Source organism: Erythrolamprus reginae, chromosome 1 (assembly GCF_031021105.1).
Source record: "Erythrolamprus reginae isolate rEryReg1 chromosome 1, rEryReg1.hap1, whole genome shotgun sequence".
Classification (NCBI taxonomy): Eukaryota; Metazoa; Chordata; class Lepidosauria; order Squamata; family Dipsadidae; genus Erythrolamprus; species Erythrolamprus reginae.
In genome coordinates, this window is record NC_091950.1 from 283,508,466 (window position 1) to 283,534,870 (window position 26,405).

A 26,405-nucleotide genomic window follows, 5' to 3' on the forward strand; every position below is an offset into this window, starting at 1 on the left:
ACTCTACAATAGTCCAACTATGAGGCCGCTAGAATATCAGTGACTGTTTGGAGGGCCTCCTGATCCAGGAACTAGAAATGTAATTTGTGATTACAGTGTTCCCTCCATTTTCGCGGGGGATGCGTTCCGAGACCGCCTGCAAAAGTCGAATTTCCACGAAGTAGAGATGCGGAAGTAAATACACCATTTTTAGCTATGGACAGTATCACAAGCCATCCCTTAACATTTTAAACCCCTAAATTACCATTTTCCATTCCCTTAACAACCATTTACTCACCATTATAACTGGTACTCACCATTGAATAAGACACTTAGTGATCCTGATATTTATAAACATAATTATTTATTAACAATAATTTTTTTTTGTTATATATTTGCAAAAATTATTAGTTTGGCGATGATGTATGACATCATCGGGTGGGAAAAACTGTGGTAGAGAAAAAACCCCACGAAGTATTTTTTAATTAATATTTTTTTAAAAACAGTGATATAGGCTGTTCGCGAAGTTCGAACCCGCGAAAATCGAGGGAACACTGTATCTCCAAGCAGAACTGACAAAATTTCTCAAATTCTGAAGGACCAGGTCAATTAGTGTCTACAGAATTTCCCCAATTCTTTGCCATTGGCTGTATTGTTTGTGGCATCAAGTTCTTCCCTTCTACTGCCATACCTAATTCTTAGCTTTATGGACAATACAAACTCCCCTCTGGGGCTTTTCCTGTTCTTTTTATCGTATTGCACAATATGCAGAAACTGCTGAGCATTGAAGGTTTTTCTTTTTGTTTTTAACAAAGCCACTGTGGCTAATTGTTTTTGGCTTAGTTGCTTTTGTTTCATTCTAATTGTTCATTAATTAATTCACAACGAATATAAGTAGCTTACTCTGTATTCATTGAGAGCACGCTCTAAATTTTAGAGTCTAAAACATTTTCCCGTCAAATCAACATTCAGAGGTTATGTTGCATTTCACACTCAATTCTGATGTTTCCACTCTGTGGTCCAATATATTTTCTTCTGATTAGAACTTCATGTAATGATGATAAAAAAAAGGCCATGCACCAAGAACTCCATGGTTTTGCTGACCTGAACAGAAATAACAGTATGTTTTTGCTACACAAATTAAATCAATGTATCTTGTGTGACAACTTTCAGCTGTTGGCTAGCTGCACACTATTTTTTCCCCCGACTTCTATCTGAAAATGTCCTTGATATTGTCTGGAAGGAAACATTTTCCTCGAGAGATAAGTGGTTAGAACACTTTGTGACCTTGGAGCATCTAAAATTATGTTGTGTGATGATTTGGAGAAGAGTTGTCTGAAGCGCAGGAAATAGGATGGTGTCAGCGGCCCACCGGTTGGCACACAAGCGAGAATGCCACTTCAGGGTTCATTATTCAATGACTTATCACCTGCTGAGGCTTAACAAAGTGGATGAAATGCTCCATTAAGGAGTCCTGTTTCAAGTGATGTGGAGGGCTGGCAAAGAGTCCTTTCTGTCTGCGATAACTGTTTCACAGATCAAGTTATTGCCTGATGTTACAATTGCCAAGTGATGAAAATACACTTGAGCCTTCTCCAAGATTTATGAGAAACAATAGCCTTCAAAGGCAAGGCACATATAATAATTGGCTTGTGTAGGGGGAAGAAGCAAGGGAAGGAGGTTATATTATAGGCTTTTAACTCTTTCAGTTATAAATACAGTGATACCTTGTCTTACAAACTTAATTGGTTCCGGGACGAGGTTCTTAAGGTGAAACGTTTGTAAGACGAAACAATGTTTCCCATAGGAATCAATGGAAAAGCGATTAATGCGTGCAAGCCCAAAATTCACCCCTTTTGCCAGCCAAATCGCCCGTTTTTGCGCTGCTAGGATTCCCCTGAGGCTCCCCTCCATGGGAAACCCCACCTCCAGACTTCTGTGTTTTTGCGATGCTGCAGGGGAATCCCAGCATCGGAAAAACGAGCGCTTCGCTGGCAACAGAAGTCTGGAGTGGGGTTTCCCAGTGAGGGGAGCATCAGTGAAATCGTAGCATCGCAAAAACACCGAAGTCCTCGAAAGCCCACCTCCGGACCTCTGTGTTTTTGCAATGATGCGATTTCACTGAGGCTCCCCTCGCTGGGAAACCCCACCTCCGGACTTCCGTTGCCAGCGAAGCGCCCGTTTTTGCGCTGCTGGGATTCCCATGCAGCATCGCAAAAACATGGAAGTCCGGAGGTGGGGTTTCCCATGGAGGGGAGCCTCAGGGGAATCTCAGAAGCGCAAAAACGGGTGCTTTGCTGGTAACAGAAGTCCGGAGGCAGGGCATCCCAGCGGCGGTGGTGGGTTTGTAAGGTGAAAATAGTTTGTAAAAAGAGGCAAAAAAATCTTAAACCCCGGGTTTGTATCTCGAAAAGTTTGTATGATGAGGGGTTTGTAAGATGAGGTATCACTGAACAAGGGTTTGGATCCTGCTCATGATTTTATTGAATGTTATTGATTTTTATTGTTGTTGTGTCTCCCGCCTCTGATAACTGGGAACTTTCAGTTAGCTGTAGTTCAGCAGTTCAAATCTCACCACCGGCTCAAGATTGACTCAGTCTTCCATTCTTCTGAGCTGGGTAAAATGAGGACCCAGATTGTTGAGGGAAATATGCAGATTCTGAAAACCGCTTAGATAGGGTTGTAAAAGCACTATGAAGTGGTATATAAGTCTAAATACTATTGATATTGTTTACAACCAGAGAAATTAAAAATATTATAGCACCAGTATAGCACTGACTAAAAGAAAATTTAAATCACGTATAAATAGGAACTAATCTGGGTCAGTCACCAGGACCAAAGGCTCGGTCTTCCCAGCTTTTGGACTTGTGTTGGAACCCATCCTCATGGAACATCTCTCTCTAGTAGTGTGTGCTAGAGAGAAACTAGAGAGAAATTCTCTAAGGATGGGCTCCAGAACGAGTCTGAAAGCTCCGAAGAGTGAACCTCTGGTCCTGGTGACTGACCCAGATTGGGTCCTGCAACATTATCCTGGGACATATTTGCCTTCATTCATATTAAATTAATTATGTAATGAAACATCTAATTTTCTTTGAATAAGAGATGAAAACAAATGCAATTATTGTGTACTTTTTGTGACACAATTTTCTTTTACATTAATAGTACATAAATAGCATGCACTTTCTTTGTTCTAGTAAGTTGACATTTAAACCAGTAAGAGCTTGTTAAAAATGAATAAGGCTCCCTATAAATCTCGCAATGCAATTATATATGAGCCACTGATTTTCTCACCTGCTCCAACAGAGTTGAGCGGCAATAGGAATATTACATTTTCCCATCAATAAGAGGTTGAACCTACAGTGATAGATTCTTCTGCATCCTAGTTAAATAATATTAAACAAGTAACTCCTGACTCTTCCAAGCAAATAATGATCAGAAATCATACTCCAGTCTTTAGAGGTTCAGCATTATTTGCACACGCCTCAAGGAACATTTTATTTGTCTAACCCAAGGTATTTAAGGACTTCTAAGTCGGCAAAGATGTAGCTCAATTTCAGAGGAAGATTTCCAGGAGGACCCTTACAAAACATTTGCCAGACCCATCCTAGAATACAGCTCATCTGCTTGGAACCCATAATAATAATAATAATAATAATAATAATAATAATAATAATAATAATAATAATAATAATAATTATTATTATTATTATTATTATTAATTAGATTTGTATGTCGCCCCTCTCCGAGGACTTGGAGCAGCTCACAACAACTAAAACATCATATACAAATCCAATGTTAAAACAGTCTTTTAAAACTCCTTATTAAAAACAATCATACAACCCAAACACACCATCCATAAAGTCAAAGGCAGCTAAGGATATATCAGTTCCTCCATGCCTGGTGACATAGATGAGTTTTCAAAAGTTTGCGAAAGGCAAGGAGGCTGGGGGCAGTCCTAATTTCCGGGGGGTCGGAGCCGCCACAGAGAAGGCTCTTCCCCTGGGTCCCGCCAGACGACATTGTTTCATTGATGGGACCCGGAGAAGGCCAACTCTGTGGGACCTAATCAGTCGCTGGGATCACATCTCAGACATTAACATCCTCGAAAATGTCCCAAGATACTTCACCAGAAGAGCCCTTCACTCCTCCACCCGAAACAGAATACCCTACGAAACTAGACTCACAATCCTGGCAGTGTTCCCTCTAATTTTTTGGGGGGGTGGGCAGAAAAGTATACTGTCTGAGCGGCAGTCCCTTCGGGACTGGGGGACACAGAAAAAATAAATAAATAAATAAATAAATAAACAAACAAACAAACAAAAAACCCACCCTGTTTTGCCTCAGAGAATTTCAAAATAAAATACTGTACTGTGTGTCTATAACAGTGAGTTCATAATAGGGCAACTCTATCAATATCAAAATGCCACTTAAATAGTTGAGCTAGTTTCAAACTAGATTTTGATTTTCTTTCTCTTTTCCTTACTCCCATTCTTTTTCTTTCTCTTTTCATTCCTCTCTTTCTTCTATCTGTTTCTCTCTCTTCCTCTCTTCCTCTCTCTCTCTTTCCCTCTCACTCTTTCTCTCTCGGCTTCTGGGCAGGTTTGGAAAACTCTGAGTTGATGATGATTTTTAAGTGAGCGATTGCTCACTGCTCAGCTTAGAGGGAACTAGGAATCCTGGGTCTTGAAAGCTTACAACTATGACACCTTAAACATGATCTAAGTATTGCCCACATGATCATATGCTGCAACATCCTGCCTGTCAATGACTACTTCAGCTTCAACCACAACAACACAAGAGCACACAACAGATACAAGCTTAATGTTAACTGCTCCAAATTGGACTGTAAAAAATACGACTTTAGTAATGGAACTCATTACAGGACTCTGTAGTATCTTCCCCTAACCCACAACATTTTACCCTCAGACTATCCACAGTTGACCTCTCCAGATTCCTAAGAGGTCAGTAAGGGGCATGCATAAGTGCACTAGTGTGCCTCCCGTCCCCTGTCCTATTGTCTCTCCTATATCTCATATATCATATCTACTATTCTTCTATTCTAATCCTCTTATACTACTCTCATAATATCTTTCTATTCTCTAATTGATATATAGTAGTACCTCTAGATACGAGCTGGTCCACATGCGAGTATTCCAAGTTGCGAGCCACGACTGGAGGGAAATTTCTGTTCCAGACCCGAGCTCAAATTCAGGATATGAGCCGAGCTTCCACTAGGTGGTGCAAGAATCCTTGCTTCTGGTTATCTCCGCGGGGAAAAACAAAGTCTAAAGCCATTTGTTCCAGATACGAGTTGATCGACATACGAGCTCCGTTCTGGAACGAATTAAACTCGTATCTAGAGGTACTACTGTATTCTATTCCTAAATTTTCACTTCTATTCTTTCTCTAATATATTTTACTCAAGTATAACCTCTATAACCTTCATTGTGTATTGTTGTGCATTGGACAAAATAAATAAATAAAAACAGAAAGCTGTGCTGCGTGAAAAAGTGACTGATCTTCAAAAGCATCAAAAGCTCCAGAGATAAAAGCTACTTAAGCTAGTTAGGTAAAGTGGAAGAACTGGTTTCAGATCACTCAGTCTTCAAATGTGGAGAGCCATTTTATATGCAGTGATGGATTGTACAAATGGCTATGAGAAATTTGGACTGAATAACCAGGTTTCCAAAGTCTTTAATCACACACACCCGGGCCCCACACAGTAACCGACTGCTTATCCTGCTTTCAAAATATTTTAGCATTGGAGGGATGTAATTTCCATCCTTGTCACAAGAGATGCCAATAATGCCTAATAAATTCTGCTAAATGCTCCCCAGAAGAGATCATCATTGAGCTTTTCCAGAATAAAGAGTTGAAAAATTATTCATAGATCTCAGAAGGATATCTTTGCTTTTATATTATGGTTAATTTGCTTATGGTGTGCAAAGCTCTTTATAGAAGCTATATTTTTCATGTTGTGACAGTTTATAATTATTTTTATTTTATTTTTACCAAAGAACATCATGTAGCAACAAAAGCACGTGTTGTTTAACCTTATACTGGTTGGATCTACATACCGCACCACATTATAAAATAATTAGTTAGGGTTTGTCTTACCACAATCAGCAAACTTAACTACTATGGTTTGCAAAACATAATTTATGGCTTAGCCTGTTACGTTTTTCAACCAAATGAGGCTTTTCTAGCTTAAGCACTATTGCTTAAGCACAGTGGTTGGTGAACTCCAACAACTATACCAACAAATCTCATGGATATTGTGATCTTGAAAATCTATGGCAAAATGATGAGAAGTAACGTGAGAAAATATTATTTTACTGAAAGAGTAGTAGATGCTTGGAACAAACTTCCACCAGACATGGTTGGTAAATCCACATTAACTGAATTTAAACATTCCTGGGATAAACATATATCCATCCTAAGATAAAATACTGGAAATAGTATAAGAGCAGACTAGATGGACCATGAGGTCTTTTTCTGCCGTCAGTCTTCTATGTTTCTAAATCTCTGACTTAATGAAAATAGTAGAGAACAAATTGTGCAACTCCATGTAAAGCAGCCTTTTGTGTGATTTTTTTGTATATATTTACCAAGAGAGACTCACTACTTGTAGTGCACTCATCCTCTGATTGAAGCCTTCCAGATACTGTTTCCGATAAGTCAGTTCTTGAATTAATCAGGAGATAATTGTGGCCAAGAAAACAGTCATCAATTTGGGGATGGAGCAGGCTATCATTGAAAGGGTTCGGATGGCAACACCATTCGTCAACCAAATCACTCCAGTTCTCAAATGGAAGTGAAAGAACCCGGAGAAATGTCCTAAGCAAGAAGAGAATGAGTTGATTACCATGACAGGGACAACAAAAATCTAGGCTGTACAGACTGCTGAACAATCATATGAATAAAGAAAAGTGACCAGATTTTCTATTGTTTCTGATGCTGAGAACTTTCATAAAAATGGAGAATAAGGAGCAAATTGTAACTTTGCAGGGAAGAACTTATGTTTGTCTACCTTAGCATAATGGTACCTAGACCACACAAGAAAAATTGGTCTAGGGCAGGGGTGTCAAACTTAATTTCACTGAGGGACGCATCAGGGTTGTGTTTGATCTCAAGGGAGGGGACATGGCCAGGGTAGGCGTGGCCAACTTGATGTCACTCATGTTGGGACGCCAGTGGTGGCTGAAATACTCGGCCAGTGAAAATAGGCTCACAAGCTCCATTTTCGGCTGGGACAGCCTCCTGCAAACCCTCCCAAGCTCCATTTTCGCTAACAGAGGCACCACAGACCAATCCTTCACTATTTCCAGGGTGGCCCCATGGGCCAGATCTAAGCACCCCACTTTGGGTATTTGGCCAGAGTTTGACACCCCTAGTCTAGGGGTATTAAATTTAGATTAGATTAGATTTGTTGGATTTATATGCCGCCACTCTCCGAAAACTCGGGGCGGCTCACAACAATATAAAAACAATACATAATAACAAATCCAATACCCACCAATCCAATTTCAATTTTAAGCTAAAAATTCATAAAAACAACCCCAGAATATTAAAACACGCACACAATCAATCTAACACCAAAACAACATGGGCAAGGGGGAGATGTTTCAGTTCCCCCATGCCTGACAGCAGAGGTGGGTTTTAAGGAGTTTGCGAAAGGCAAGGAGGGTGGGGGCAATCCTAATCTTAGGGGGGAGCTGGTTCCAGAGGGTCGGAGCCGCCACAGAGAAGGCTCTTCCCCTGGGTCCCGCCAGACGACATTGTTTAGTCGACGGGACCCGGAGAAGGCCAACTCTGTTAAAGGAAATGAATGGTTTGATTCAGTGACTGAACAGAAACCGGCTTTCGACTGAATATACTTCACAAACAATTATCTATCCTTAAACATTAGATGGGCTGGATCAGGAAGCAGACATAGTTTGAAGTCTCTTGGTTTGTAGAATTTTTAAATGGATTCTTAAAGTAGCAGGTATTAGGGAGCCTTGCATTCTTTTTCTTTTGAAGATACCAACTAAAATATTCATCCAGATGGGTATATACAGTGGTACCTCTACTTAAGAACGTCTCTACTTAAGAACTTTTCTAGATAAAACCCGGGTGCTCAAGATTTTTTTGCCTCTACTTAAGAACCATTTTTTACTTAAGAACCCGAGCCCGGAAAGTTTTCCCAGGAAATTTGAGAGCAGCACGAAGGTCCGGCCAGTTTCTTGCCATTCCCCCTTTAATCCCGGCCATCTTGGGCTTTTCTGGGCTGCCAGAGGAGCCTTTCGGTGGCGGTTAAGGAGGCTTTGGCAGTCTAGAGCAAATGGAGCATTTTCCTTTCTCTGGACGCTTGGAGAGGGAATAAACCACTTTGCTGTGGTGACTCCCTCGCGCTGTCTCCCATACACCTGGCGCGAGGTTGCCTCCCGGAGCGTCTGCGCATGGAAAGGCAAAAGGGGGCACTCACCTCACCTTCTTCCTTCGGCAACAACTGTCCTCCTCCTCTTCTTCCTCCTCCTCCCACTCAAATTCCAAGCTTTTATTTCTTTCCTAATGGGTTTGCACGCATTATTTGCTTTTACATTGCTTCTACTTAAGAACGTTTCTACTCATGGAACAAATTAAATTCGCAAGTAGAGGTACCACTGTACATTCACTCACTGTATTGAATGAATATACTGTAGATGTGACTATGGCTAGTTGAGGCAAGGAGGAAACTGGACTTCACTAATAATCCTGTAGACTCAGTCCATTTTCCTGTATTATTCAGACCTTAAGTAAAGCTTACAATGGTAAATTTAGTATTTTCTGCACTATTTATCCCTCATAATTGTTTCCTTTAAAGTTGCGTCTAAGCAATGCATTTTGACAGCAAACAATGCAAGGTTGCCCTTCCTCCTAGGCCCAGGCTTAAAACTTGTCACGCCAAATGTAATGCAAAAAAAAAAAGTTTAAATAAATAATCCTTGCCATTTATTTCTCAGTGTCCCTATAAAGCAAAATGTGCAATGATATTTGGGATTAATGAAGAAGGGTCGAGGCCAAAAGAGTGAGCTGATGGAAATTAATTTAAAGGGCATGCTACCCAGTTCCAATCAGGTGAATGGCAGAGGCAGTACCATGAAAAGTATTAGGCTTATATCTCATGCAGAAAAACAATCTATGAAAAGCATAAACATGGCCCAATAGTCAGATGGCACAACCTCTCCAGTCCGAAACAATCATGGTTTTGTAACCTCTGCAGCAGAAAAACGGGCAACCTCTGATTAACTAGTATAATGTAGCCAAATCTCTGCAGCTTCAGTTTGGAGGGAGGAGTGTTCCAGGCCTACAAAATGGATACAAAGAGTAAACGAAGAGAGAAAAAGTCCCTTTTTGGGGGATAAAAAGCAAAATCTCCTATAGAAACATACTACAGTGAACCAGACAAGCATGCTAACGGAATATTTTATTATGGTCGGTATACTCCAATTTTGCCCAAGTTCGCCTGGTGCACCAGTTGCGGCCCTATTTGGACAGTGAGTCTCTACTCACAGTCACTCATTCCCTTATCACCTCGAGGTTCGACTACTGCAATGCTCTCTACATGGGGCTACCCAGTGGTGGACTACGAGCCGGAACACTAAATTGTGCTCGCCGCTGCAGCTCGTAAGTGCTTCGGAGGCCAGCATGACTGTGCTTCTGCACCTGTAGAGGTAGCAAAATCGCGCACAGAGTCGTAGGTGCACCTGTGTTTCGGCATGCGCAGAAGCAGAAAAATCTCACCAAAACACGGGCGTACCTGTGGCTCTGTGTGCAGTTTTGCTACCTCCATAGGTGCAGAAGCAAAATCATGCTCGTAGCCCACCACTGGGGCTACTTTTGAAGAGCATTCAGAAACTACAAATTGTGCAGAACACAGCCGCGCGAGCAGTCATGGGCTTGCCCAGACATGTACATATCTCTCCAACATTCCAACACTCCAGTCTGCATTGGCTGCCAATTGGTTTCCGGACTCAATTCAAAGTGTTGGGTTATTACCTATAAAGCCCTACGGGACCGGCTTCTGCCGCATGAATCCCAGCAACCAGTCAGGTCCCATAGAGTTGGCCTTCTACAGGTCTCGTCAACTAGACAATGTCGTTTGGCAGGGCCTAGGGGAAGAGCGTTGTCTGTGGGGGGCTCATCCCTCTGGAATCAGCTCCCCCCGGAGATTTGTACTGTCCCCACCCTCCTCGCCTTCCGCAAGAGTCTTAAGACTTGCTTATGCCACCAGGCTTGGAGCCATTAGATTCTTGCCCCCTGGCCAATGAATGTGTGGAGAGAAAGCTGATTGAATGAAATTATGGTTTTTATGGTTCTTTGCGATTTTAGTTAACTAATTGGATTAATTTAATTAATTGGATTAAGTTGTTTTATACTTTTTATTATGTGTTGTAAGCCGCTCCGTCCGAGTCTTTGGAGAGTGGCGGCATAGAAGTAAATAAAAAAATAAAATAAAATAAAATAAAAAAATAAAATAAAATAAAATAATAAAATAAAATAATAAAATAAATGATTTTCTTTTGTATTAATTATGAACAACATTTACATTTAGAACACAACTACCACTGATCTCGGCCACTGATTTTAATATTAAGCCAGCTTTAATAAAAGTAAAAAAGAACAGAAGTAACAAAAATGCTATTCATAGCGTACAATAACTATTGTATACGGACCATAAAGATTTTTAACCTTTCAAAAGGACACCAAATTCCTTATCTTTCTAACCTGGGCTTTACTTGGAGATTATCAGTACAACTTTCACAAGATGTTACATTTCTTCTGATATGAATGATTTGCATGCATGTTCATCAATAGGAAAAATCTCACATTACTTACATTACTTACCTGTTATTAATTACACTCTCCCCACAACATTGACAGAAAAAAGTACAACTCTTTTTGGATTTTAGGCCATTACCAACAGCTGGCGTCAATTCTGAAAGATATAGAAGAACTTATCTAACAACAGTAAAACTACAGTTACATCAAGAATTTAGTGTAGCATTGGATTCACAATAACAATATATTTATACTATCTATTTTATTCACCACATCATTTCAGTAATGAGGAAACATTCCTAAAATCAGTGACGGGCTACCAAACTTTTTACTACCACACGTTGGGCATGGCTTATGCATTTTGTTTCAACATCTTTCAATCCAAATTGGGTGCTCTGGAGTGGAGCTCCAAATTTTGCTACCGGAACTGCGTTCCTGACCGTTTCCGTAGGAGCCCATCACTGCCTAAAATCCACATTACACACAATGGATTTTAACCCAACAGCTTGAAAATAACATAGCAACTTCATAGCTGAAATAAGATTTGAATCAAAGTCTGGAGCAATTCACCCAAATTTGGTAATAACTGGATTGCTGACCGTCTCATCTTAAAAATAACTGTGCCAACTGAAGAATTTTGCAGATGAAGTCCCCATGCTTAGAAAACCACGTGTTGCGTTAAAGCTTGCTTTAAGGTTGCTTTAAAGCAGCGGTTCCCAAACTCAACAACTTTAAGATTTGTGGACTTCAACTCCCAGAATTCTCCAGCCAGCTATGCTATACTGTGCTATGGTGGCTGGAGAATTCTGGGAGTTGAAGTCCACAAGTCTTAAAGTTGCCAAGCTTGGCAACCACTGGATAAGCCTTCGATGACATGATGACTGCTAGTCTGGTATCTTTCTAATTCTCAAGGATCAAGGGGGCAAATATCAGGTTTCATGCCCAATGTGGCAATGAATTTTGATTCTCACAACTCTCCGGAATTTTTTTTATAACAGAAATTCATGGAGACGACACAAGTACATGAATTGCTCTTGTGCATACAAAAAAAAGCCATCTGCCTCCTGCAATATATAAAGACCAAGCATATGTAGGTTTCTACATGAGGCCTTTCAAAGTCAATGGAGACTTGGGCATTTTCTTCACAACCTTGAGACAGCAGCTTTAATGTTCACATTACGATTCTGCCTTACTAGGGAAATAGCTCTTTCCTCACCAGCTTCCCTTCATGACTTTGAACATCAACTCCTAGTTCAATCTACAGTTTCTTTAGTACATATGGCTGATCTTTCTCATTATGCCTTAAATAAAGTTGGAATTGGTTGTTTTTGAAGAGTAAAATCATTATAGATATTTATTAACATTGTTAATTTAAAAATTAAAGGCTTCTTTAAAATGAACATCACGAAAATGTATTCTGTTAAATACATTATTAAACAGTTTGTCGCTCCAAAAGGTGCTTTAAAGTCTTTAAAGGAATACAGTGATCCCTCGATTATCGCAAGGGTTCCGTTCCAAGACCCCTCGCGATAATTGATTTTTCGCGATGTAGGGTTGCGGAAGTAAAAACACCATCTGCGCATGCGCGCCCTTTTTCCATGGCCGCGCATGCGCAGATGGTGGAGTTTGCGTGGGCGGCGGGGAAACCCAGATCTTCGTCTGCTCGCTGCTGCTGCGGCCGCCCAGCAGCTGATCTGCTGGGCGGCAGCAGCGAGGAGCCGAATCGGGCTTTCCCCTTTGCGTGGGCGGCTGGGAGCAGACGAAGCAGCAGCAGCGAGCAGACGAAGATCGGGGTTTCCCCGCCGCCCACGCAAAGGGGAAACCCCGGCTCCTCGCTGATGCCCCCGCTCGCCCGCCCGCCGCCCGCCGCCCACCAGCAAGAGGGGGAGAGATAGAGAAAGAGAGAGAAGGAAAGAAAGAGATGAGAGAGGGAGGAAGAGAGTGTGAGAGAGGAAGAAGCAAGATAGAGAAAGAGAGAGAGAAAGAAAGATGAGAAAGGAAGGAAGAGAGTGACGTCATCGGGTGGTAAAAATCGCGATATAGCGTTTCGCGAAGATCGAGATCGCGAAAATCGAGGGATCACTGCAATCTGCTATTTCAAAGATCTGCTAAAATCAGCACAAATCCAGTCAAGCAATGCTACATCCAATCTGTGAATAACATGAACCAGAGGTGACATTTCCTGTGAAATATAGAAATAGCACTTATAGACTTATATACCACTTCACAGTGCTTTACAGCCCTCTCTAAGTGGTTTACAGAGGCAGCATATTGCCCTCAACAATCTGGATCCCCATTTTACTGATCTTGGAAGACTGAGTCAACCTTAAGCTTGTGAGAGTTGAACTGCTGGCAGTTAGCAGTCTGAATTAGCCTGCATTACTGCATTTTAACCACTGCACCGTCACAGTTCTTTATAGGGTGATTATATACATCTACTGATAAATAATCTCCACAGAATCAAGAGTGTAGGTGGAGCTAAGATTTCTTTTTATATATATAATATTTTTATTGTTTTTCTTTAAACAAACAAGACACACAACATTTAACATTTAAAGGAGCTACCATTGTTCCACTTATCTTAGAAGTCTGACTAATACAAAAAAGAAAAATCTAACTATGATCAGATCAATACAGAAATACAGTTTTTAATATTCTACGTTCTTTTTAAATTTACCGTCTTTATGTTGTGTTTCATATAGCTCAAATAAATTTCTTATCTATAAAATATTATTTTAACAATATAATTAAGCTAATTAAAATCAATTAATTCAGTACATAATAAAAAAAGGCATTTAAAATTTGTAATATTGCAAAAATACTCTATCATTATACTATTTTAATCTATTGTTTTATATCTATTATATAGATATAAGATTTCTAAAGAGAAAAATAGAATGCAGAACATTAGCATTGGAATAAAATTATCATTTTCTGTTATATGCGAACAGAATAATTTCTTAAATCTCAACCTCTCAGCCAGGAAAACTGTTTTGATAATCTGTTAATATTTTGCATATTAAAATATGTCTATATGTCTTCTTAGGAAGCATGACAATTAATATTTATTTTCATGAGGTACAGAACAAGGAATAAATCCAATAAAATTCAAGTCCGACCACTGAAACTTTGGAAATATTAAGAAAAAAAAGAAATAGCCTAAATTATTATTACCTTATTAGTCACTAGTAAATATTAGGTTTTTTCCCTAGTCTGATGTTTTATAAGTAAATGCAGCTTTTCTTGAATACTCTTAACCGATCGTAATTTTGATAGGTTGATTTTTACAAGTGAACTTTCAAGCGGAGGTGATAAGCAGAAAAGAAATAAAAGAAAAAAGGAAAATTCGCTCTTACTTGTACTGAAATCTGCTTGAACAAGCAGCCTCATATGTAAGCCTTCCCCTGGCTGATATTGCAGTCCTCGGCAGGAAGAAGGCACAATACTGACCTCTGGTGGAAGGCCAAAAGCTCTACAAGCTTTATCACTTTTTAGCTCTATTATAGAAGGCATCAGAGTAATATCCACAGGCCAGCTTTCTGGATTTAACTCACTACAGGGATTTAAGAAAGAACAATAACATCCCATTAGCAAATAGTTGCAATAGAGGTCCACAGGGCTGAAAAAGTCATGCACCTCACTTCATAAATGGATGCAATGCAAACAAATAAACATCTGGAATAATTGCATCAATTAAATCCAACATTTTTTATTTGGAATGGAAAGCAAGCTGATAATGACGCCTCCTGTATCCTTGAATAAGAACTAAGATGTACAAAACATTGTGAAATATGTCATCCCAGGTTGCGCTAAGACGGGGAACTGCCAAAATAAGGAACAGACTGTGATTGTCTGTGGAGATTCTCAATCATCCAGTCATCATCGTTGGTTCAAAGGTGTGGGGGGGGTTTGTATTCAAAAGGCAGATGGGCTAATTTTTCCTTGAGGAAAAAGAACAAAACATTTTGCTTCTCATCCAAGAAAATTCACCAGTTGTGATGGCCGGGAGGGGGGGAGGACAGAAAGGGGGGGGGGGGTTAATATAATTCTATATTGGCCAAGTGTGATTGGACACACAAGGAATTTGTCTTGGAGCATATGCTCTCAGTGTACATAAAAGAAAAAGATACATTTGTTAAGAATCATGTGGTAAAACACTTAATGATTGTCATAGGCAACGGAGAAACAATCAATATTAATAAAAATCTTAGGATACAAGCAACAAATTACAGTCATACAGTCCTAAGTGGTAGGAAAAGTGTGATAGGAATGATGAGAAAAAACTAGTAGAAATAGAAGTGCAGACTTAGTAAAAAGTTTGACAGTGTTGAGGGAATTATTTGTTTAGTAGAGTGATGGCATTTGGGGAAAAAACTGTTCTTGTGTCTTGGTGTGCAGTGCTCTGCAGCGACGTTTTGAGGGTAGGAGTTGAAATAATTTGTGTCCAGGATGTGAGGGGTCAGTAAATATTTTCACCGCCCTCTTTTTGACTTGTGCAGTATACAGGTCCTCAATAGAAGGCAGGTTGGCAGCAATTGTTTTTTCTGCAGTTCTGGAAGGATAGCTGACCACAATATAGACTGGATGGTGAAGGGATGGAAGGATGGGTTCTGATAGATTGGTGGAGGGTTGGGTGGAAGGATTATATACTGCTCCAAAAAAATAAAGGGAACACTCAAATAACACCTCCTAGATCTGAATGAATGAAACATTCTCATTGAATACTTTGTTCTGTACAAAGTCAAATGTGCACAACAGCATGTGAAATTGATTGTCAATCCGTGTTGCTTCCTAAGTGGACAGTTTGATTTCACAGAAGTTTGATTTACTTGGAGTTATATTGTGTTGTTTAAGTGTTCCCTTTATTATTTTGAGCAGTGTATTTCTTTGCAGTCATCTGGTCTGAACCCTTTTGAGGTCATTTGAGGATTCTTTTACTCCTCCTTCAAACCCATAGTCCTCTCTACAGTCTCTTAGGTTACAATTGTCACAATTGAACATCAAAACCGATGAATCATCTTGGATGAGAAGTGAAACATTTTCTTCTTCTCCCTCAAGAAAAAAACAGTTCAGTTGGGTTTTTGAAGGGAAAAAAAAGGCCTGGGATTGTGAATTTGGAAATAAGGGAGGGAAAACAGAGAGAGAGGAGTGTTATCTTGAAGACATCTCCTCTTGTCTACGGGGGTTGTAACCGTGCCCCAAATGGGCAGAAAGCTGCAAGAGCATTGAGATGCTGTTGCTTTGGAAATAGCAACATCCTAAATCTGACAGATGAGCATTTTAATTCCCCAAGTCATGCTGATTGAGGTTTCAAGGCAGCACTTCTTGTAAAAAGAAGTTACAGAAATTGATTTCAGCCCAGAATAAAACAGTCAATGTAGAATTCAATAAAGGGGGGAACACTATCTTTCACTAGCCGATCTAATCTTCTAGAAACATAATTTAAGATAATTAGCTGTTTGGGACCAGCATGTCACTTTATGTAATTCAGTATGTTGCTTCTTATCATAATTTCCCCCTTTCTCTCTCCTGCACACATTGTTTAAAATAATGTTCTGTCATATTGGTATTTTGCACATTTTCTAACACTGATTTTGATCCATGAAAACTTATATAGTATACACCTGTTAAGATTAAAAAGCATCACAAGATGTTTCGGTCTTAACTACAAATCAACCTAATCATCCCTCCATAAATTATTTACTGTACTCCTGGCATGGACTTCACAAACAATTGTGGCATATTTTTTTCATTGTATTTCTCTGCAAACTGGGCAAACGGTACCCGTCTCTGTCACTGAAGGCCTACAGCAGGACTTGAATATGTTTCAGCACAACCAGCACGTTCAGATCTTACAGATTTATTGTGCCATATAGACTAACAATCTGAAGTTAGTTGGGGGAAAGATCAAAGGCAACATGAGAAAATATTATTTTACTGAAAGAGTAGTAGATCCTTGGAACAAACTTCCAGCAGACGTGGTTGGTAAATCCACAGTAACTGAATTTAAACATGCCTGGGATAAACATATATCCATTGTAAGATAAAATACAGAAAATAGTATAAGGGCAGACTAGATGGACCATGAGGTCTTTTTCTGCCGTCAGACTTCTATGTTTCTATGTTTCTATTGTGGACTAGAAATCACCTCACCAGATGTGGTTTTTGAATAAAGATTTTGGCAATCACCTTGAAAAGAGAAAACAGATCCACTTATAAAAGGAGACAGCAAAACTACTCTAGAAAGGAAGTGTTTTTCCTGGGAAACACCGTTTGCCTATCTTTTTATTGAAAACCCTTTGTGCAAATTATATTTGAAAACTTTGCCTCCTACCCTTATTGGCACAATGTGGAATTCCTTAGATAATCATGTGAGAGAAACCTCTGTTCAGAAGAAAGGCTTATTCATAGGGAAACATATAATTTATGCATTCCTGTCTAATTTTAAAAGCCCTTTTCAAGCAAATAATTGAGGCTTCTGGCAAGGGAGTTTTCTATCTCCCACAGAGGGTCTATTAGATTAGGGAAGGGAGTGGGAGGGTGGGCCCAATACAGAAGTGAAATAAGAGGTAGCCCCAACCAATATGATATGCAAATTACAGATGACATGGGGCTTGTATTTGTTGTGGTTGGCTCTGGCCCAGCTCCTGCCCCGAGGAATGTGGATGTGGGGGAGCCATCCACTTGCCGCAGGCCTGTTTTGCTCCTGGTGGAATCTGCTGATGACGGCTCCTCTGACCAAGAAGACATGAGTGACAGGGAGGAGGAGAGTGTGGCAGACAGTTCAGAAGGAGATCAATTATCTAGCTCCTCCTTGGATTCGGAACAAGAGTTAATGATACAGCCACGCATGCGGAGAGCAATGCATAGGCAGCAACAACTGAGAGATTATTATCAAAGAAAATGAGGCCACCTGTGGTTGGGTGGGGCTGTGGTAATTAGTGAGGCTGCTATAAATAGCAGTGTGTGGGTTTGGCCATTGTGGAAGATTATCTGATCGTTGTGTTTCGTGCCTGCCTTGCTGACTTCGACCTTTGTGTGTTGCTTTTTCCCTGCTTTGAAACTAAAGCAGAGCAAAGTGTGTTTCACTTTGTGGAAGAAGAAGGACTGTGAATTGCCTCACAGCTGCAAGCCAGGTATCTAAGAACTGATAAGGGACTTATACAAATTACCCGGTTGTTTGGAGACAAGTGCTCTTTGCAATACAAAAAGAGTGCTTAGATTATTTGAATTTTCGTTATAAAGAACATTGTTTTGAATTTTCAAACGTGTGTCTGTCTGAAATTTGTACCTGTGAATTTTCGGGAGGATTCTAACAGAGAGCTCGACAGAACAGTACTAAAACAAACAAAACTACTAAAAGCTATATAGTATTGGAAGAAGGTGACAAGTATATAGAACTGAGATCTTATTCTTCTATTTCAGGGAAATGGATTATCGGTACTTATTTACTTATTTAATTATTAGATTTCTATGCCGCCCTTCTCAAAGCGACTGAAGGTGGCGTGCAACATTATAAATGCAAACAATGTATGTAAAGAAATCTATTTTTTTTAAAAAATTATACAAAATTGCTAAAAGGTCTAAAAAAAACACCATGTACAATCATCCACATTCATCCAATCCAATCATTCATAACATCGGCTGGAGACAATCCCGTCACTCACTCTGCCCGCCAGCAGAGGTCAGTCTTGAGAATTTCACGAAAGACCAGGAGGGAAGGGGTGGTACATATCTCCGGAGGGAGTTCGTTCCAGAGGGCCGGGGCCACCACAGAGAAGGCTCTTCCCCTAGGCCCCACCAGCTGACACTATCTGACTGACGGGACCTGGAGGAGGCTGACTCTGTGAGATCTAACCGGCCGCTGGGATGCATGAGGTAGGAGACAGTCCCGTAGGAAACTTAGTTTGTTTCTTGGTATGAGAGAGCTAAAAGAAGGTTTACAAACAGTTATTCCAGCAAAACCAGGTTGAGGGGTGTTCTGCCGAGCTCTCTGATAGGAGCCTCCCGAAAATTCAAGGGTACAAATTTCAGACACACACACGTTTGAAAATTCAAAACAATGTTCTTTATCACAAAATTCAAAATAAACAAAGCACTCTTTTTGTATTGCAAAGAGCACTCTTCCCAAAACAACCGGGTAGTCTGAACAATTTCCCTTAAGCAGTCATTAAGTACTTAGCTAGCAGCTGTGAAGACACTTCACACCCCTTCTTCTTCCAATGAACTGAGACACACACACACATGTTGCTCTGCTTTGGTTTCAAAGGCATGAAAAAGCAACAAAGTCCAGCAACACAAGATTCCTGACGAACTCCGATCAGATAATCTTCCACAACGGCCAAACCCACATGCTGCTATTTATAGCAGCAGCCCTAGTTACTGGAGCCCCACCCAAACACAGGTGGCCTCCCTTATTTCCTGTAATATGTTCTTACTTGGTCTCTTCTACGCATAATTCTGCGCTTGCGAGGGTCCAAAATGTCATCATCTGAATCAATGGAAGATAAGGGAGAGTGACCGCCTGGGCTGTGTGCCAAGCCTTCCTCTGCCGAGTCACTCCCACCTTCTTCTTCGTCCGAGGAAACTAAACTCCGAACTGATTCTGTCAGCAATAACACAGGCCTGTGACATGTTGAATTTCCCCCTGCATCCACCTCCCCATTCCCTGGGGCAGGAGCTGGGCCAGAGCCAACCACAACACTCCTACCACCCAGAGCAGGGGTCCCCAAATGTTTTACACAGGGGGCCAGTTCACTGTCCCTCAGACTGTTGGAGGGCCGGACTATAAAAAAAAACTATGAACAAATCCCTATGCATACTGCACATACCTTATTTTAAAGTAAAAAACAAAATGGGAATGTACTATTTAGAGGGAGGGAAGAAGTCTGAAATTCATATATGTTTATGTTTTGTTTTTAATTTTATTTTGTTAACATCTGATTGTAGGTTTTCTTGGCTTATAGAAAAATGTATAAAGAAAGAAGGAAGCACTTTGGCATAATGGTTAATAAGTTAGAAATATAATTGGTGTATTTGAAGGAACATTAAGGAGGGAATGTAATTAAAAGAAAATGAATGTAACTGGATGACAAAATTAGAAAAAAAACTTTTGCAACTTTTTTGATGATTGATATTAGTTACTAACAAAATACCACATTTTATTCATAGACAATTAGATGGAACACTGTGTTGTGTCACTCACCCGTGGGCTGGATAAATGTGCCGTTTCCTAGGCCATTTTCAGGCCATGTCTTGGGACAAAACAGTCTGGGAAACAGCTGGGAAACAGTCAAAACACAAACATGTGATGCTGGCCAGCTGCTCTTTGGGTTTTTGGTGCTCCGGTGCGCACACCAAAGGTGCCAAAAAGGTTCGCCATCACTGCATTACACTATAGAAAACATAGAATTGATTCTATTGGGAACCCACAGGAGATTTAGTGTTATATAACTTCTTAGAAGACTATGTTTCTCCAGGGAATTATATAAGAGTTATATAATCTAATATATAATAATACCAGTATTATTATATAATACTAATACCGGTAGTTGCTTCCCAGTAAAATATTTTTTCCTGAAATGGATTCCTTCTATTTTGGTAACATGATATTGCAGAATCTGGGAGGAATATGGTTACGTTCAGTAAGTGGTGCAACACAAGAGAAAAATATTGATGCTTCAGTTTTAAAGAACTGACTAAGTTTCTCTATGTTGAACAAAGCAACAAGTTTGATATTTGGACCTTAACTGATCAGAACAGAATCTTTTGGAAGATTTAATGAAACTCAGTTTTGGAAGTATTTCTTGCAATTACATTTGCTGAGTATAAGAGCTCAATTTTCAGAGATTATTATTTAATTACTATAGTAATTGCAAATGGTTGCTAAACGAGGCAGTCGCTAAATGAGAACTACCTGCAATGATTATAGTAAGCAATCTGGTTTTACTTTCTTTAGTTTGGAATTATGTTTTTCTTGCATTCTAAGGTATTCTCAGCCATTCTCTTCCACAGCAGAAAAGTGTATGCTACGGTCAGTGAAGGGCTACCAAATTTTTTACTACCACACTGTGAGCTTGGCTTATGCAGGACAACCTATATTTTCTTTCAACATATTTCAGTGCAAATTGGGTGCTCTGGGGTGGAGCTCAATTTTTGCTACCCCATTGCGTCCGTCCCCCAGTCTGGGCAGCAGCCCACCCCTGGCAATGGTTATTTAAAACAGTGCATTTGAATGATAGAAGAGACATAAGAATAAAAACACATAACTACATTCTTCTGACAAATCTTTCCACCACAACCTTCTCTAATCTAACTGATGTTTGAAGAACCATTGGGAACATCAGCCCTCCCTATTTTACATTTACTCCCTCAAGAATTCAGCTGAGAGGATCCAGTGCTTAGAGTTACTATTTTGACAGCGTCCATTTATCCAGGCATCATAAACCCTTTCGGTGGTATGTTATCTTTCACACTGAGTAGTCTTGACCACAATGTACAAAATCCATTCTTGATTTTGCCAACATGCAGTGATTTCCATTCAAACAGTTCAAGAAGTTCAATTCGGTTACAATACTTCTAGGTAAGCATATGACAGCCAGTTCAGTCTTGTTGTTAAGGGACAAGGCTAGAAAGCAGGAGACTGTGAGTTCTAGTCCTGCCTTAGCATGACAGAAGGGTTGGGCTAGTTACTCTCTCTTTCCTCAGCCCAATCCACCTCACAGGCCTGCCATGAGGAAAACAGGAGGGCAAAGAATATTATGTATGTTTGATGCCTTGAGTCATTTATAAAAACAATAAAGGTGAGATAAAAAAATAAACAACATCACCACACAGGCTTAAGTGTTAAATATGCTTTAATAGAGAGCAACACTTTTCTGGAGTTTGTTCTGAAAACTCAGCTGCTTTAATTTGAAAGAATAGTGGATGTACACTACACACACATCTATATAAAAGGCATCTAAAAAGAAGAGCAGGGATGGTAAACTAACACGGTAAAGAAGTATTGGTAGGATATTTGACAATCAACTAAATTCTGGTCTTCTCAAACTATTTAAACATAGAATACAGTGTTCCCTCGATTTTCACGGGGAATGCGTTCCGAGACCGCCCGCGAAAGTCGAATTTCTGCGAAGTAGAGATGCGGAAGTAAATACACCATTTTTAGCTATGGACAGTATCACAAGCCTTCCCTTAACACTTTAAACCCCTAAATTACCATATCCCATTCCCTTAACAACCATTTACTCACCATTATTACTGGTACTCACCATTGAATAAGACACTTAGTGATCCTGATATTTATAAACATAATTATTTATGAACAATAATTATTTTTTTGTTATTTATTTGCAAAAATTATTAGTTTGGCGATGACATATGACATTATCGGGCAGGAAAAACCGTAGTATAGAAAAAAACCCATGAAGTATTTTTCAATTAATATTTTTGGAAAAACCGTGGTATAGGCTATTTGCGAAGTTCGAACCCGCAAAAATCGAGGGAACACTGTATATAGAATTCTTTATTGGCCAAGTGTGATTGGACACACAAGGAATTTGTCTTTGGTGCATATGCATAGTGTACATAAAAGAAAATACACATTTGACAAGGATCATGAGGTACAACACTTAATTATTGTCATAGGGGTCAAATAAGCAATGGGGAAACAATCAATATTAATAAAAATCTTAAAGATACAAGCAACAAGTTACACTCATACAGTCATAAGTGGGAGGAAATGGGTGATAGGAATGATGAGAAAAAACTAGTAGTAATAGTAGTGCAAACTTAGTAAATAGTTCGACAGTGTTTTCAAAGGCCTGCATCTGCAGTTTAGGGAAATCTTTCAAGTCAAAAGAAATTTATTTATTTAGTCAAGTATGTATTGGTAGTATACAAAGATATAACAATATTATATCTTTGTTATTTGTCTAACATGTTACATACTCATGTTATTAGTATAACATGATACTAATAATAGAGAAACATTAAGAGAGGGACAGAAGGCATGCTGATGAACTTATGCATGCATATGAAACATTTTTTTCTCAAATAAACTTGAATCCAAGACTATTATTTCATAAATTAAACTTTAAAGAAATACGTTGCCTGCATCATGAAGATGTTTGGAAAACATTTCCTTTCAGGGCATGATTAGACTTCCAATGTATACTGCATGTCCTCTAGGGCAGTGTTTCCCAACCTTGGCAACTTGAAGATATCTGGACTTCAACTCCCAGAATTCCCCAGCCAGCATTCGCTGGCTGGGGAATTCTGGGATTTGAAGTCCAGATATCTTCAAATTCGCTGGCTGGGGAATTCTGGGATTTGAAGTCCAGATATCTTCAAATTGCCAAGGTTGGGAAACACTGCTCTAGGGTGCCTTTATTTGTCCTGTAACACACACATTTTACTAAAATATGATGGTATGGGAAGTGATTTTGTATAAGTTTTAGAAAAAGTAATCACCACTGCCCTGGATGGAAAATGGGACCCTTAAAGACAGACCCGTAAGAGAAGAAGTGTTTTCTCCATGGGAAAAAAAGAGGGAACATAACATAACCCAGCAATGTTATGTCCCAGAGTTCTCCAAGGAGAGGGGCAGCATATAAATCCAATCAATCAATCAATCAACCAATCAATGCCTGTCTCAAAGTAGGAGATGAAGCGGGGGGGGGGGGATCAAACAAATAAAGTACCGAATAATCAGCAATCCGCTCTTCATCTTCTCCCTAATCTCCAAGAACAGGGTAGCATCCATCTACGTTAGCCACCGACTCCAAAAGAGGACCAAGCCGAGAGAAAGCAACCCGCTGCGAGGTTTAAAGGGATGCAAAATACGCTCCCACGTGGGCCGGAGCAAACCAGGAAAAATTGAATACCGGAAAACGTTTTGGCCAAGAGGAGGAGGGCCTTTCCCTCACGCACAGCGCCCTCTGCGAGAAGAAAAAAAATCAGTCTCAGAGATCCGGTGTTGATGTGGTGTGGGTTTTTTTGAAGGCTCTTTAGCTCTCTTTTTAATCGTTGCAAAAATGTCCTCGCCCCCCAATGTGACATCATCTTAAAGGAGGTTTGCACGTTAAACAATTATTGATACCCCCTTGCCTGGATCGCGTTGCAGTTTTTTAGACCGCTTGAAATGATTGGCGGACGTCTTTTGTTTGCTTTCTGTCGCATCGCTCCCTGGTAGAATAAGCCGGGAGATGAGAAGCTTTTGCAGTCCGATTCTATCTATCTATCTATCTATCTATCTATCTATCTATCTATCTATCTATCTATCTATCTATCTATCTATCCATCTCTCTCTCTCTCTCTCTCTCTCTCTCTCTCTCTCTCTCTCTCTCTTATCTATCTATCTATCTATCATCTATCATCTATCTATTATCTATCTATCATCTATCTATTATCTATCTATCATCTATATAATCTATCTATCTATCTATTATCTATCTATCTAGCTATCATCTATCATTTGCATCGAGTCTGCGGAGAGGGGCGGCATACAAATCCAATAAATAATAATAATAATAAAATAATAATCTAGCTATCTATCTATCTAATCTATCTAATCTATTATCTATCTATCTATGTATCTATCATCTATCTATGTATCTATCTATCTATTTTCTATTTATCATCTATCTAATCTATTATCTATCTATCATCTATCTATTATATATCTATCTATCTATCTATTATATATCTTTCTATCTAGCTATCATCTAGCTATCTAGCTATCTAATCTATCTTATCTATTATCTATCTATCTATCATCTATCTAATCTATCTATTATCTGTCTATCATCTATCTATCATCTATCTATCTATTATCTATCTATGCATCTATATAATCTATCTATTATCTATCTTTCTATCTAGCTATCATCTAGATATCTAGATATCTAATCTATCTATTATCTATCTATGTATCTATCATCTATCTAATCTATCTATTATCTATCATCTAGCTATCATCTATCAATCAAGCTATCTATCTAGTTTATTTATTTATTTGTTTATTTATTTTGTCCAATACACAATTAGGGTTTCAGTGAGTATACACATAGTAAAATACATGATGAAGGTTATAGAGGAGATATTCATAGTAAAATATATCTAAGAATGAATAGAAAAGAAGATATAGTAATAGAACATATCAATGAAAGAATAGAAGAAGAGATATAGGAATAGAAGAAAAGAAAGGAGATATAGGAGAGCAATAGGACAGGGGACGGAAGGCACTCTAGTGCACTTGTACTCGCCCCTTACTGACCTCTTAGGAATCTGGATAGGTCAACCATAGATAATCTAAGGGTAAATTGTTGGGGGTTTGGGGATGACACTATGGAGTCCGGTAATGAGTTCCACACTTGGACAACTCGGTGACTGAAGTCATATTTTTTACAGTCAAGTTTGGAGCGGTTAATATTAAGTTTAAATCTGTTGTGTGTTCTTGTGTTGTTGTGGTTGAAGCTGAAGTACCTATCTACCTACCTACCTACCTACCTATCTATCTATCTGTTTTGTCCAATACACAATAATACATTATGAAGATTATAGAGGATAATATTCCAATAGAATATATTAAAGAAAGAATAGAAGAGAAAATATAGGAGTAAAAAAATAACTAGGGAGAATAGCAGAAGAGATATAAGAGATACAAGGTAGATAGAAGAGATAGAAGAGACGATATACTCAGAAGTCCTGTTTCGCTACACTTATAGTAGCGAAATTATCCAGTGCCTTGTTGCATCCCGTTGCATTGCAATTAAACGTGCAGCCCGATTGCAAACTTGCAGCTTTCCTGGCTGGACTCTTTGCAAGTGTGTATAATTTCATTCAAACAACGCTCATTTAATGTGCCTGCTTAATGCCACTATACTGATGTACATCCCTCATCCACCTTCAGAAGAAAAGGGCGGCAGAGCTTCCGACGGCGAGAAATCAAAGGAGAAAGGAATGAACTTCAAAAATAAACAACCGGTTTCACGATTTTCCTCCCGGCTTCCAACGAAGCAACATGCAGAATCCTGTTCTCCTCATGCCACATAAACCTTAAATCGGCAGGTAACGTTGAGCGAAACACACAGTCGTGCAGTGGGGGACAAGATATCCCTTCCACACTCGCCAGGCGGATCAAAGAACTGGGCTAGCCAAGCATAGGACAACTGATCAGTGGAACGGCTTGCCTCCAGACCTTGTGAATTGCTCCAACACTGGAAGCTTGTAAGATGTTGGATCACCATTTGTCTCTATCAGTGTAGGGTCTCCTGCCCAAGCAGGGGGTTGGATTAGAACAGGGGTAGGCAAAGTTGGCTCTACTATGACATGTGGACTTCAACTCCCAGAATTCCTGCGCTGGCATGATTGGCTCAGGAATTCTGGGAGTTGAAGTCCACAAGTCATAGAAGAGCCAACTTTGCCTACCCCTTCCAACTCTGTTATTATTATATTTTCCCGCTGGCATGAAAATAATAAATGAAGGCGGGGAAACCAGCTCTCCTTTTAGGATAAGCTGGGAAACTCCAGGAGGGGAAAAATATAACAGAAAATGCAAACGTCTTCGGCTTTTGGCACCGAAGACCGACCCGGGCCTCTCCTCTCTCCCCTTCTCGAAGTAG

General features: G+C 39.6%; 1 protein-coding gene across 4 annotated transcripts in view; it reads right to left on the minus strand.

Annotated features, from left to right (window-relative positions):
• Positions 1-23,758, minus strand: part of UBE3D (ubiquitin protein ligase E3D) — a 90,533-nt gene extending 66,775 nt beyond the window's left edge. For 2 of the 4 annotated variants that reach the window (XM_070733134.1, XM_070733133.1), the window contains exons 1-5: positions 23,484-23,758; positions 19,988-20,176; positions 14,139-14,335; positions 10,849-10,939; positions 6,588-6,816 (exon numbers count right to left, since the gene is read on the minus strand). In XM_070733134.1, the coding sequence (XP_070589235.1) occupies positions 6,588-6,816; positions 10,849-10,939; positions 14,139-14,295 (477 nt within the window). In that variant the 5' untranslated portion in view covers positions 14,296-14,335; positions 19,988-20,176; positions 23,484-23,758. The remainder of the gene's footprint in view (positions 1-6,587; positions 6,817-10,848; positions 10,940-14,138; positions 14,336-19,987; positions 20,177-23,483) is intronic. The other 2 variants (XM_070733132.1, XM_070733131.1) reach the window with 1 other exon arrangement.
• Positions 23,759-26,405: the final 2,647 nt, after the last annotated feature.